This window comes from Copidosoma floridanum, unplaced genomic scaffold, assembly GCF_036245765.1.
Source record: "Copidosoma floridanum isolate Cflo_tuat_1 unplaced genomic scaffold, Cflo_Japanese_pri ptg000004l, whole genome shotgun sequence".
Taxonomy (NCBI): Eukaryota; Metazoa; Arthropoda; class Insecta; order Hymenoptera; family Encyrtidae; genus Copidosoma; species Copidosoma floridanum.
In genome coordinates this window covers 12,447,759-12,463,107 of record NW_028321881.1, presented here as the reverse complement: position 1 = coordinate 12,463,107, position 15,349 = coordinate 12,447,759, and the positions used below count along the sequence as shown (strand labels likewise).

Here is a 15,349-nt window from a genome sequence, read left to right as displayed (position 1 = left end):
TTTTACTTGTTTAATTTGCTTATACTTTTTATATTTATAATAGATTGGTATTTAATTTAGTTCACATGCATAACAGATACTTCAAATTTTAGTTTTTTGTTAGGATCTGTTTTAAAAATTGTTTTTCTCGAAGGTCATGGGACCCCTTGTAAGAACCTATTTGCCCCTGACCAGCCGCTATTTTCAGGTTCATGCCTCAACTTGATACAGCACCGTATGCTCCATCTTCCTCAAGAAGGTTCATCACACGTAACGTTTTATGTACGATCTTCCTTAAATTATAACAGGAGTTTCGTTATAATATTAAAAAGTCAGGTGTAAAATTGGAGACCCTTTCACAACTCCATTTATAAGGTATAAAATGCTGAAAAAACTTTAATTTAACACGTAACCTTATGAAAGATTCACATAAAAATGGAATTTATAAGGAAATGGTGTGCATAATTTGTCAAATTTTTTTCTGCATGACGCCATACCATACAACATATAATGTATTAAATTTTCAGAGGGATTGACAAGTTATTTTCGTAGTAAAATAAAATAAACAAAACTTGTGTTGAAAAGTGTTATCACCCACATGATAATACCAAATGTGACTGATATACCGACAATAAATTAGATTTGAACATAGCTTTTCTTCTTGATAATTTGAGGCAGCCCAGTCTGCAGGGGAGTCTGTAGGAATGGCAGCAGCTCAGTCTGCAGGAATTTTGAGCAATATACATGCAATAAAAACATTCGGAAATCATAAATAATTTTTATAAGGGACCCAAAATCAATAGCTGACATTTGTTCTCTTGTAGTTACTTCATAATTATAAGACTTACATCTACAATATTAAACAATTTTTTTAATACAAAAATATACTTTAACAGAAAATAAAAATGTTGTTTTCAATTATCACATATTTGTTTGTATAATTGTGTATAAAAATAACTGGAAGTATCTTCTCTGTATCATAAAATGTGATGTCAACATTAAAGAATATCACAGCACTCTTAATCCATACATTTTCATACCCACACACACAAAACAAAAATTCATTTAGGGCCAGTATGAGAATTTATAAATAAAAAATCTTGCTAAAAAGAAGCAGAATTAATAATCCATGTAATGTAATAATACACCCTTCACACATACACTGGTAAAAAGACTTTTTAGCTGTACTCTCATTTGTTACATACAAAAAATTATTTTCTGGTAAAAGTATAAGAACGCTTTATCGTTAATCTTTCGACAAATTAATTTTAAAAACAATCTAATTACGTGTTCAAAAAGTAACTGTTAACACTCATTGATGATGTATGATCAACCCATAATATTACATTAAAATGAAAACTGACAGTAGTTGAAGTATTTCGAGGGCTTGTCGAACTGCTTTCACATCCATTATCACTACCAGAGGTTGACGTACCTAAAGTTCGTTGTTACTTTTTGAAAAAAGATTGAACATTAACTTCATTCTCACGTGTATCATAAGCAATTATACTTGTTTGCCTGTCACTGCAATATTTCCCACAATTGTATTAACAAATGTATGAATTATGAGTATGTACACTGAATTGCTCTGTAGTAACCATGCAATATGATATAAAGTTAAGGGATACCTATGATTTTCTTCAACTTTGATAATGTTTTGAAAAATATCACACCACAACATTCGCATTTTGCTTTTATTTTATTACCATCCTTTAATCGTAAATAAAATATATGAAGCAAATATTTGTTGAAAATAAACAAAAACTAAATATTTCAAAAAAATTATTCTAAAAAGGTATAGAATGAGAGTGAAACAGAAAAGAAAAGCATTATAATATTTATAAATTTGTGGAAATATTTAAGAGGCTAAATGAAATGAAGATGACAGTGAGAATATAAGTGTAATTCAAAGTTTGCAGAGATCATTAGAAATAAAACAATTAATTTCAAAATAAGTAGAAAAAAAGCTCTAAAAATAGTTTTCTTCCAAACTTTCTATCAATAATTAAAATATTTGAAGAGTTAATCTTAATAAAGCTGATTGTTCTAAACGAAACTGGTGCACAGTTGTGTATTGAATGAAAAGGTTTTTTTCATTATTGAAGTTGTTTAATTGTTTATTATATCATAATCAACCTAGTATTCTTCATACATTCATTATATATGTTGTTTAAAGTAAGTTGAAATAAGTTTGTTATTTTTTTGTACTGAGTTATAGAAGCCTGGACAGGTTCCTTACACAATGCCTGTGCAGGCATCTGCCTGACCAGATCCGGTGCATATACAGGAGCTATCCTGAGTTAGTACTCGAATTTTATATAGGACACTTACTAACCTTCTTTTTAAGTCCAAGAAACTTATATGGTAATTAGATTTCATTTTCATAAACCGAGCTGGAAGGAGGTTTTCATAAAATCGTAAGGGGGCGAGAAGGGGCGAGGGGGCTGAAAGAAAAAACAGAAAACCTCTTAAAGTAAACAAAAACATGCATAAAATATCTAAGATTTTTATAAAGCATGTGGGGGGTAGCAAGGAAAACAAGGAGGAGCAGGTTAATGACCCTACTCTCGACTATCTCTCTCTCTCTCTCTCTCTCTCTCTCTCTCTCTCTCTCTCTCTCTCTCTCTCTCTGTGTGTAAGTTTGGGTGTAAATGTGTGTTACTGGAAAACTTGAAATTATGTCAGAAACCCGAAATGCTGAAATGCCTAAAAAGTTCTGAAAATGCCTAATATTTCAGACAATACCTGAATTTTCTTTAAATTTGATGCATTTTGGGTGTTTCCTAAAAAAGTATCAGAGTCCTGAAACACCTAGGCAAAACTGGAAATGCTTGATAAAGTATTTATAATTGTGATAAAGTTCCATCCACGTTTGTGATAAGTTTGTCTATAAGTTTTGATGTTGCTACAGAGTGGTTTGTAGGATTCACATTCATATCCTTAACGGAAAATCGAGCGTTACGCGTAAGTATCCGGGTATTTCCGTACATAGCAATAATCGACTGTGATCTAAAAGTAGGGTTTAGCAGCAGCAAATTACCTGTTGATATTATCAGTAAAATACGGAGTAAAGTCGAGATTGAGCGTTAGGTACACAAGCGGATATGAATGCGGTTAATTATAAATAACTTTAAATAAAATAATTTATTTATAATTCAAAAAAAGGAAATAAATTATAATTGCACACTTACATCTGCAAGTATCAGTCAAGAATCCAGCGTTGAAAGGGCCAGAGAAAATATATTAGCGTAAAGAAAAAGAGCCACTAAAAGCTTACAAAAAAAACGAAATCAGCCTCGTAGTGGCTATTTAACAGTGGAATACAACTGGACAAGGACATTTTAGGTACAAATGTCGAAAATCTTGTTCTATAAGTAAATGTTTGTGTAAATAACACAAAATTTCTTGTAATTTTAAATGTCACAACAGTGTATCATGTACTAGCAAGTAAATTAAGTGTGTATGGTTAGTTTATACATTTATATTTCGATTACGTATGCATATCAAAACGATTAAATACAAAATTAGTAAAAAATATTTTTTTGACTCTCTCTATTACAAATACATACAATTAGCCTACAATCATTTCAAATTTTTCAGTGGCATTTTGTAGGACGCTTTAAATTTTTTTGGCAACATCCAAAATGCCTAAAATTTATTAGAAAATTTTGATATTACCTAAAATTTATTAAGACCTTGGCTGCAATTTGAAATTTAATTTTTTATTTTCAAAAGCTTTATTAAGTAATTTCTATTTTTGTTCCGGATTTCCTAGTAAAAATTCTCTTTGATTTTGTTTATTGTATCGACTTTTAAATACTTGTCAATTTCTTATTCAACAATAAAATTCAATTCTCTTTATTAAGTATATGTAAATACTTCGTAAGTGTCATGTACATAAAAATAAACGTCATCTTTGGACCTCTGAATGGTGTTCCAAAGTAGTAAAAATAAATGTTTAGAAGTGAGTATAAAATATTTCATGGAAAATGTAGTTTTACATTAGAAGGATTCCTTTACGGAACTGTTAGCATTATAAGGGCTCAAATAATTACAAAGGCGCAAAGTGTAGCCCGTGGGCGAATAGTGGCTGTTGCACTTAGTGCCCATGGTAACCACAGTATTTCCCTACCAGTCACCATCCAAACGAAACTCTTCCACGGTCCGTGCAGCCACGAAATATCAGCTCAAGTGATGATGTCGTTTGTATAATAAGAACTATCATTCTTTTACATAACGTATATGTTTACATTGTAAAGTACAAAACATTTTTTTATTGATTATTGTAAAATGAGACTTTTTGGGCACGCAGAAACATTCACAAATAAATTCTGCCCTTTGTAAGAATTTTTTTGTTAACTTTACGCCTATAGTACGAAAAATACTTATAATATAAAGAATACATATTAGTTACATAATTTATGATTAATATTTCAGGAGTAAATTAAAACATTTATTCATAAACTTTTTGAGCATTTGATGAAACTTAATAAAAAAGTGGAAATAGTAAAAAAAGCATTATCGTTCTAGATGTTATTTAAATTAAATTTTTTAATTACTACTTTATATTCGAGACATGTACAATGTGGATGAATAAGAGCCGCTTCTCAATAAATGGACACATGTGTTAACTTCGTAAAAACATTACAAAAAAATGTTAATTTTGTTTAATATTTTTCGTTCGGAAGGATTCAAATGTTGAATAAATATTGAAAAGTCTTGGTGTGTAGAGAAATTTTTTAAAAAATCACTCAAGTACTGTCCCAAGTTTAAATGGTATATTGAATCTTGTTGGATATCAAGATCTTGTTCTTCATCATCTTCAGTGTCATAATCATTTATAACTAGAGATATAATTTATTAATTAAGAATATTTTCTGCTCATGTTTTTTTTTAACAGAATATTACTTACGTAGACAGTTCGAATGGCTTCCTGCATGAATAAATGAACACTCTTCATCATCAGATTCCTGAAATTAAAAATTTTTACTGTACCTTAAATTTGTTTAAACTGAAATCTTTATATAATATTATTACTGTATTATCTTCTGCAAAAGCAGCTTCGAGAAAATTTTCCAGTTCATACACAATGAGTTTGAAAATTTTAACTAACACTGGAACTTTTGTCCATTGCATTGGTTTGCACTTAGTTTTGCCTCTGGTTCTAACAGTATTTGACTCGTGTTCTATAAGAAAAAAAAAAATCATATTATACATCAATAAAAATATGGTGAGGTAACAAAAAACATTTATTTAATAGTATGATTAAAACAGTAAGATAAATCGTATTTAACGAAAAGTTTTTCTCTTTATTTTATAATGAACTCGACTCTGAAAATCATTTTGAAACTCTGCAGCTCTAAACACAGTAAAGAAATGCTCTTGTAACTTAGCGCATATGCGCTCCTATGTTCTAAAACCACCTGTTTCATACAATTAAGTGATTACCCTAATCAAGGAAGGGAGGATAACGATACTCTGACGATAAAGCGCTACTTACCTAATGTTTGGGGTGGAATTATTGCTGTATAAAATTTAAAGTTACATGTAGTTGAATCGATGTTGAACTGCACTTTTTGCAATTCTATTACTGAACATAGCAAATCTATAAATAAGTAGTAGCAGTACGTAGATTCCACGCTCCCTGCAAAGTCTTTACGTACGTTATGTCTCTAATTTCTACCTTTCTATTTTCTCTTTTCAATATTTACCTTTTCTTCTTTAAGTATTCGAGTATTTCGTGCGGGCCCCTAACAAAGTTTCCATCAAACGACTCGGTTATCGATACTATTGGGTACTATTTACAGGGCGCAGCGATTGTTATAAGCACACCCTAGCTGTTATCAAGTTTAATAAAAGGATCGTTTCAAATAAATCATCTAAACTCACTGTACTCATCTTTTTGAAACCAATAGTCACTTTACCTTATGAGCTGGCTAGGTGTTACCTTTCTTCCAAAAAAAGCCCCTGGAAGCCCAGACATACCCAGAAAAAATCCACTGTTTGTTTTTAAAAATCAGATAAGTAGTGATTCGTCATTCTGGGTACTCATCATATCAAGTGTGCCTGAGAAAAAAAATTTCGATGATTTTCGACAGGATTCCAACCCACGACTCCTCGAGTTTCTCTATCTAGGAGGCTGGAATGCTAACCACTAAGCCATTGAAACTTTTAATCCATGGATATGTAGATAAATGTTATTTCGTTTACAGTACTTAAACGCACTATGTACAGAAATCGAATAAATATTTCGATAAATTTATGTAAAAGTTTAAATGACTACGAAACTGTCACTTTAGTAAAGCGATAATAAGTAAAGCTATAAAATGTTAGTATGTTCACGCACATAAATAATGTAATCATATAACAAAACAGTAAAAGTAAGAGATAATCTTTCTATAAAGCGTGTTTTACAGAAAATTGCAAGTTTTATTGAAAATGTTTTGAAAGAGCCTTATAATTTTAAATTTAACTCTGTTATTTGTGGTCTCATTTTTTTTTGTATAATTACATAGCAGATTTTAAAGAAAATTCCACTTTATAAATGATAGCTTGAAGCTGATAATTTTTGATAGAATCAGGAAAGAAAAAATAATACCTTGTTATACTTCTAGTCATTTGCTAGATTTATAAATTCAGCTAGATAATAATTTGGGCTGCAAACAGATAAGACCTTCCCTATCTGTTTATGCGTCTACAAGTATAGTATAGCCTATCGTTGAACATTATAATAAACCCCTGTGCTCTCTAAGCGCCAACTTCCCCACTAATATTATACACCAACAAATCTTTTGGTGGAAACAAACCGTAAGAGGAATACTTTAGATCTCCATAAACTATCAAGTTTTTCAATTTCTGTGGTAGTTACAACTGGTATTTTTTTACAACCTTTGGGCTAAAAACTCACGACTGGAAACGTTTGCGAAGTACATCTAAGGTCTCCTCAATACCCTTACTCTTTATGAGTATGAGAGCGAAGGACTTACTAGCTATTTGCCCTTAACTGTTTTTCTTTTTTAAGTAAGTTTTAGTGCCACAGACTATCTGATTCTAATAAGCAGTATCTGAGTTAATTATGTATAGACATTGTTGAAATAAGTTTATGAAGTAAGCAAATCTCGTTTTCTTATGACCATGGTTTCCAGCTGTACGTGAATTAAACTGTGTTCTAACATAGTTACGTGACTGTAGCAAAAGTGTTTGTACTATATGGAAATGAAATTTCATAAAATGCATATAAGTACGAATCATTATTTATTTTTACGCTGCATTTGATATTTCTAATAATAAGAATAATAATGTATTTGTAAGGCCTCAATAGCAGTTGGTATACATCATTTTTGAAGCTTTACTTGAAATTTAAATTTAATTATTGTTTTTTAGTAAAGTACCAGCAGTGAATTGCTAAGGTAGTGGTGCTAGTGTTGCCACTTTCTTGTGCAGAGGTAAATTAGCCTAATACGAATTGAGTTAAATATTATGAATGAAAAGAAGAAAATTACCCTATGCAGAAAGAGCTAATTAAGATATAAAATATTGCAACTAAATAATATAAAAAGATACATATGTATTGATATTTGGTTTGAACACCAACTTATGCCCCCCACTTCAGATACAGATTATGACTTCGTTTTTTCTTAAATTTTTAAAAAGGTTCCCTTTGTGGTTTCAACAATCTTATTAACTCATCCCACCACACCTTAAGCAATTTAGTTTTGAATAGATAGAATCGATTATTTTTTTAAATCATAAAAAGTAAATTTTTCAGTAACTATTAATAATAACCACAGTTTTGACAAAAAAAAGAGAATTATAAAACAGCAATAAATAGGCAGATAAAATAAGTATTTTCTAAATATCGTGGGCGATACCGTTTTTTTAATTATTATTAATTGAAACGTATGGAGCAATATTATTCCAAAATTTAAAAAATACATTAAATATTAAATAGAAAACGTTTAAAGATACTGCAATCGCTGTGGGTTTAATTTATGATCATACCCAAATCGATAAGACCTTTTCAGAAACTAGCACAATTTGCATTTATTATGAACTTTTGGTAAATTATTTTTTTAATCTAGACCTGTCATTTTTGTTACAATTTTTTTTTCAGAAATTTTTAAATTTGTTTTCACTGAAAGAGTAATTTTCAAAAATGCAAAACATTTAATGATACCTCATGAACCTCAAAACGCTCTTTATTAATCAAGATAGTTATGACATTACGAATACAGTAACAGCCCTCCGTTAATCTGAAAAAAGCAAAAAAGTATAATTTTTTTTTTTTATCGATTTCATTGTATTTTCGGAATTTATTTTATTAAAAAAAAAATATCGTACGTTTGAAATGTAGATCATTCAAAGTTAGAAAAGCTAATTTTACAAAAAACAACTCAAAAAATTTTTGAGTACCGGATGAGGGTGAGATTTTCAATTCAATTACGAGTAATGATTTTTTTCATGTGCTAGAAGTACGAGGATTAATATATGCGGTGAAAGTACATGTATGAAATTGTATTGAGTTTACTTTTATAAAACATCAGTTAATCTCTTAATTATGAATTGACGAGGAACAGTTATGGAGATCATGCTATAAGTTACATATATATCAAGAGAAAATGTCACTTTTAAACCCTAACTGGAATCTCAAAATTGTCTAGAGCACAAAGTTCATAACAAAAGTTATATTGTTTATAATGACACACACACACACACACACACACACACACACACACATCCCTTCCTTCTCCCAAGTGCTAAGTGCCCAGAGTAGTGCCCTTTACACAAGCTGGATGTAAAGCACTATAATATTATATATATATGACGTTCCATGTCAACTGAAACACTGCTCTAGACATTTTTTATAGTTATGAAAAAAAACGGCTGAGGGCTTAAACTTTTTGTTTTTACAAGAGTTTTCGAGTGCCATGTGGCAGACTACAAATTTTCAAAATGGCGACCCCGAAATAGCCGCTGTTTTTATTGAAATAGTAGAACAAACTATGCAATGTATCTGCAAACACAAATTTGAGATCTAAAATTATGCTTTCTTGGGCCTAAAATGTTGGTCTTGATATGTTGTTTAAAATGCTGTGTAGTGCTTAATTTTCTTCCAAAATGGCGGCTTGGAAATATGGAAAATGGCATTTTTTCTGCAATTTCGCGAAATTTTAGGCTTGTTTTTGCAGCCAACACAAAGTTAAGATCTGAAAATATGCATTTATAGGCATTAAATGTTGTTAATGATATGTTGCTTAAAATGCCGTAAAGTGCTCATTTTTTTTAAAATGGCGGCTTGGAAATATGGAAAATGGCGTTTTTCTGCAACTTCGCGATTCTTTGGACTTGTTTTCGCAGCCAACACAAATTCAGGATCTGAAAATATGCATTCACAGGCATAAAATGTTGGTCATGATATGTTGTTTAAAATGCCGTGTGGTGCTTGATTTTCTTCTAAAATGGCGGCTTGGAAATATGGAAAATGGCATTTTTTTCTGCAATTTCGCAATATTTTGGGCTTGTTTTTGCAGCTAACCATACGGTATACATAATATGTTTTGAAATGTTCTGTTGATGAAACAATTGAATCCTGGTAAGATACTTTCGTATAAAATTTATTCACAAAATTCAATGTCATATGTACATGAATAATGTAGTAATGTAAGAAATACTTGATAAGTATACCACATCCAACAGCTGTACAAACTCCTCTAGGGGATCCAAAAGTAGATTTTAAATTTAAATTTCACGCCATTGGCCTCTGTCGGTAACAATACAGTTTTTTATTTTTTATTGAAACGCACATGCAAAGTCAGTAAAACCCAAGATAATACGCCCTAGATACCATCATTTAACTATTTACCGGTGTAAACAAGATCGAATAGATGGTCATTATTAATTTGTGTAACCAAGTAATTTCTATTAGATATTTACTAAAAGCAATTTTTGCACACGAAAATAAGGCTACTGTTATTGTTTTGGTTACGAAATGTGTAAATAATTATCTACTGGGCATACCTAACATCATATTCTGTCATCTGTTTAGGAGATATCTGCCCAACAACATCACTCACACAGATGTTCGAATCCTTATGGAATTAGTAGTCATGTCGGCAAAAGTTTGAGAAAAATCACTCAGAATATGCTCATCATGTTTCCACATTGCTCTCACATGTCTTTGATTTGTTCAAGTTGCAGGAATAGGTATTATAAAAGAAGTAGTAAAATTGAGTGTGAGAACAGTATAAATTCTGAATTACAGATAACTCTATGAAAAGAATTTCGGAACGAGGATGTGATATAGATTCTGATGAAAGTCCAGCAAAAATGAAATGCATTTCGAGAGAATCTGAGTTAGAAGAAATACTTGATGGACTAAAAATAAAATTTGAAAGTTTACCGTCGAATCATACCTTACGTGTAACAATACTCACTATAGCACCAGATTGTTGGTCTGCTCGAAAAGTTGCAGAAGAGTTCAAAACTTCCATATGAATGGCTTGTCAAGCTAAAACAATTAAAAAAGAGGCAGGTGTTTTAGCTACACCTACATTAAAAGCGGGTAAAAAATTGTCTGAAGATACAGCTAACAAAGTCATAAGTTTTTATGAATCAGATGTAAATAGTTGTACAATGCCAATATAAACAAAAAAGATTTTGTCATAATAAGAAAAAATGGGAATAAAGAAAAAAAGCAGAAACGCTTTTTCTTAGCTGACGTGTGCAATTTGCATGAGCAATTTAAAGAAAAAAATCCGGCGAATTCAATCGGCTTAAGTAAGTTTGCTGAGCTCCGACCAGCGTGGTGTGTACTTGCAGGTGCCAAAGGCACACATAGTGTATGCGTCTGTACGATACATGAAAACTTAAAAAATATGCTCGATGCATCAAACTTACATAAATTTACCGATAGTACCGAAAACGTTTTACAAAATTATAATGATTATTTTAAATACTTCATCTGCAGAAATCCACAGCCAAAAAGTTTTTTTAATGAATTCCAAGGGTGTCCTAAAAATAAACATTTTACTGATGATCTTTCCAGAATTTTTGAAGCACGAGGTGTCACAGAAATAATTTTTTCAACTTGGCAATGAACAGATAAGTGTACATTAGCGAAAGAATGTCTGCCCGTTTATGATTTTATTTCTGTTTTGGAAGAAAAATTTAAACAATTTTTACCTCATCATTTTATTTCGAAACGTCAGCAAGCTCATGTGTCTGAACGAATGAAAAATCTACAAGTTTATGAAGTCCTTATACAAATGGACTTTACTGAGAATTTTGCTTACGTTGCACAAGATGCAGCACAAGCATTTCACTATAATAATAGTCAATGTTCGGTATTTCCTATCGTTTGTTATTATAAATTTGGCAATATTATTGAGCATAGAAGTTTTATTGTATTGTCTGACAGTACATGTCATGACACATCTGCTGTGTACGTAATTCAGCAAATAATAATGCCAGAAATTAGAACAATATTTCAAAATGTTAACAAAGTTATTTATGTCACCGATGGCGCAAAACAACACTTCAAGAACCGATTTATAATGTGTAATTTAGTAAGTGATTTGGAAGATTTTAACGTTTTAGCTGAGTGGCATTGCCATGCACCGGCTCACGGAAAGTGCGTTTGCAATGGCTTAGGAGCAATTTTTAAAAGGGAAGCCACGAGAGCTAGTCTTCAAGCAAAGCCAAATGAAGCAATGTTAACGCCCGATGCTTTATACAAATGAGGAAGAATAAAATTTCCCTCTATGAAAGTATTATATTATAGTAAGCAGCAGCACGAAAAAGCGCAAAGTAAACTCAAGAAAAGATATTCTAATGCTCCAAGAGTCATTAATTTTCACAATGGACACGCATTTATTGTCATTAAATAAAAAAAAATTATTAGTCAAAAGGTACTCAGATGCCGAAGAGTATATTTCAATGGTTTGATACTAAAATGATCTAGATAAATAATGATATTTATTGTTTTAACACAGTAATAATTACAAGTTATTAATAGTGTTAGGTAAAGCATGTATTTCTTATTCGAAATTTTTAAAAAAACGTCAAAACTTCTTATTATCATGATTGGTAATGCTAACTGAATACATAAATTTCATGAAAATAAAGTACATTGTATATTTTTTTTTTGAATATAATGTTTTTTGCTAACCTTGCTGCATTATGCATAAATAATTTATAAGTTATTAGGATTCTATTATGATTCATCAACGATACTATTGCTATAATTCATAATTGATATAAAAGACCTTATATTAGGACTAGTAGTATTTTATGTAGATATATCATTCCATATAAAGCTAAAAAATTTGAAACCAACAATAAAATGTAGTAGATTACGTACCGAGTTCGGAAAGGCTTTCTTTACGAATCGAGAAGTTAACGGCACGAGCCGAAGGCGAGGGCTGTAACGAGGTTCGTAAAGAAGCCTTTACGAACAAGTTACGTACTCTGTTCGCATGGTGTCGGTTCAGGTAAATGGTTCTTGATAAAAAAAAAAATTTTTTACTTGACCCAATATTTTATAATTTTAATTATTAGTATGAATACACACAAAAAAAAATAGACGTATGAAGTCCATTAAACATTAGGTAAGGTATAATATTTTTTACTTTTATGAAGAACCATGTACCTGAACTGACTCCACGCTAACAGAGTAAAATTAAATTTTACAAAGTTTCTCTTTTTCGATTTTTTAATTTTGAGGGGATCCAGGAGCAGATTATAAATTTAAATTTCGTGCCATCGGCCTATGTCGGTAACTATACAGTTTTTTATTTTTTATTAAAAAATGAATGCACAATTAGCAAAACTCAAGATCATGTGCCCTAGATACCATCATTATCTTTTACCATAAAAAATTTAGAGTGAATTCGTGAATGACAACTTAAAGAATTTTTACACCGAAAAACAAAGTCAGTGCAAAAATTTCGTAAGTTGTTGTTCATGTATTAATTTAAAATTTTGTACAGTAATAAATAATGATAGTATCTAGGGCATATAATCTTGGGTTTCACTGATTTTGCATCCGAGTTTCGATAAAAAATAAAAAACTGTATAGTTACCAACAGAGGCCGATGGCGCGAAATTTAAATTTTAAATCTACTTTTAAATCCCCTCAGAGGAGTTTGAACAGCTGTTGGATGTGGTATACTTATCAGGTATTTCTTACATTACTATACTATTCATACTGATATTCATATTGATGTACATATGACATTGAATTTTGTAAATAAATGTTATACGAAAGTATCTAATTAGGATTCAATTGTTCTATCAACAAAACATTTCAAAACATATAAAGTAAACCGTATGGTAAGCTGCAAAAACAAGCCCAAAATATCGCGAAATTGCAGAAAAAAATGCCATTTTCCATATTTCCAATCCACCATTTTGAAAGAAAATCAAGTACCACACGGCAATTTAAACAACATATCATGACCAACATTTTAAGCCCAAGAAAGCATGATTTTAGATCACAAATTTGTGTTTGCAGATACATTGCATAGTTTGTTCTACTATTTCAATAAAAACAGCGGCCATTGTGGGGTCGCCATTTTGAAATTTTGTAATCTGCCACACGGCATTTAAAAGCTCTTGTAAAAACGAAAAGTTTAAGCCCTCAGCCGTTTTTTTTTCATAACTATAAAAAATGTCTAGAGCAGTGTTTCAGTTGACATGGAACGTCATATATATATGTATATATATGTATATAAATATATATATAATATTATAGTGCTTTACATCCGGCTCGTGTAAAGGGCACTACTCTGGGCACTTAGCACTTGGGAGAAGGAAGGGAAGATGGATGGGAGGCCTCCCATTGCTGGGAGGGGGGTAGGGGTAAATTAGGCAATTATGCTGCGAGAAGGTCGAGGAGCATTGTATGGTGAAAAAGCACATGTGAAAATTCACAGAGGTACTTGCCCGAAAAAGTCGCACTGGCCGGGAATCGAACCGCGGTCTCCCACGTGCTGACCCACGACCTAGCCGACTGAGCCACCGCGCGCTTAATTACATATGACGATCCTCGTCAACCAGATACCCTCCCCAGGCCATGATTTTTTGAAGATTTTCAAGAATCTTTTTGACGTAAAATAAAATGTATATCTTTTACTTTGTCAATGACGTGTGGCTTTTTTTCAAAAGTCTTCATAGCGAATCACATAGCGGCTAAAAGCAGTCTACCTTTCAAAAAATAACAGTTTTTTTATAACATAAGCTTAACTGATGGCTACTTTGTAGAATTTGTATAATCTTCTGTTTCCTTGATTGTTAGATACTATTCTGTTTGTAATACTTATTTTTAACGCTGTTTGCGATTGCTGACCTAAAAAAAGATTTTAAAAATCAGTTTTTGTGATGAACAACCTTTTGTACTATCAAATAATGCAATAATGATGTAAGATTACTATATTTTTGATTTGTAAATATTAATTTTTGTTTCGTACTGAATGTTTTTTTATTTAAAATTCTTTATTCATGCTTTTTATCAAGTAATTATATAATATGGCGTTCTCACCTTGAAAAAGATGCATTTAAACAGTTTTTCGTATTATGCAATTATTTATTTTTTCATTTAGTGTGAAGAAGCTATCTTAAAAAAGCTCAGTATCTTGTATTTTACCATACATTATGATCTTTAATGATGTACGAAGAAACTAATTAAATGACAGTTGGATCGCTTAACCTAAATGCAGCCTTTTCGTCAACTTTAAATACAATTGTCGAACGTAAGCAAATATAATATATAATGAGTGAAGATTTCGATACGTTTATTTTCTTGTGAATTACACCTTGGGATATTATAATGCTGCCATCGTTAATAAATATATGTGCTATGTAACAATTCTTACAAAGCTAAAAAGTGGTTATAAATCATTTACTAGATTCCACCGATCATACTAGGGACACTACGAAAGACAAAAAAAGATGAATAATAGCTAAAAAAAATTCACTAAAAACTACTTTATTGCACTAAACAATCGTTTATTACATCAAATAATACTGCAATAGGCTATTTACCCCACCCCTCCAAAAAAAAATCGTCGAGAAAACAATTGAGGATCTTACTCGAGGAAATACGCGAGGATTTTTCCACGAATGTCATCGAAAATTTTCTAAAGGGAAGACGATCCTTGATGCTGTTTTCGAGGAAAAATTATTTCCAAGGAAATCCGATAGGGAGAATTTTGTGAGAAACTCCCGGAGGAAAAATTATCCGTGAGGAAATCCACGAGGATATTTACGCAGAAATCCTTGAAAATTTCCTCGAAAAAAATCCTTGATAATTTTCTTGATCGCTTCATTTTTTAATAGATTTTCTGATAATGTAACTTACATAATTAGAATTAAA

The 15,349-nt window shown here is 31.1% G+C and overlaps 1 protein-coding gene across 4 annotated transcripts in view; it reads right to left on the bottom strand.

Moving 5' to 3' along the window:
- Positions 1–4,553: 4,553 nt before the first annotated feature.
- Ipo9 (Importin 9) overlaps positions 4,554–15,349 on the bottom strand; it is a 176,866-nt gene continuing 166,070 nt past the window's right edge. For all 4 annotated transcript variants that reach the window (XM_089597849.1, XM_014348091.2, XM_089597857.1 and 1 more), the window contains 3 exons: positions 5,017–5,165; positions 4,892–4,949; positions 4,554–4,823 (listed from right to left, as the gene is read on the bottom strand). In XM_089597849.1, coding sequence (XP_089453975.1) covers positions 4,624–4,823; positions 4,892–4,949; positions 5,017–5,165 — 407 coding nt within the window. In that variant the 3' untranslated portion in view covers positions 4,554–4,623. The remainder of the gene's footprint in view (positions 4,824–4,891; positions 4,950–5,016; positions 5,166–15,349) is intronic.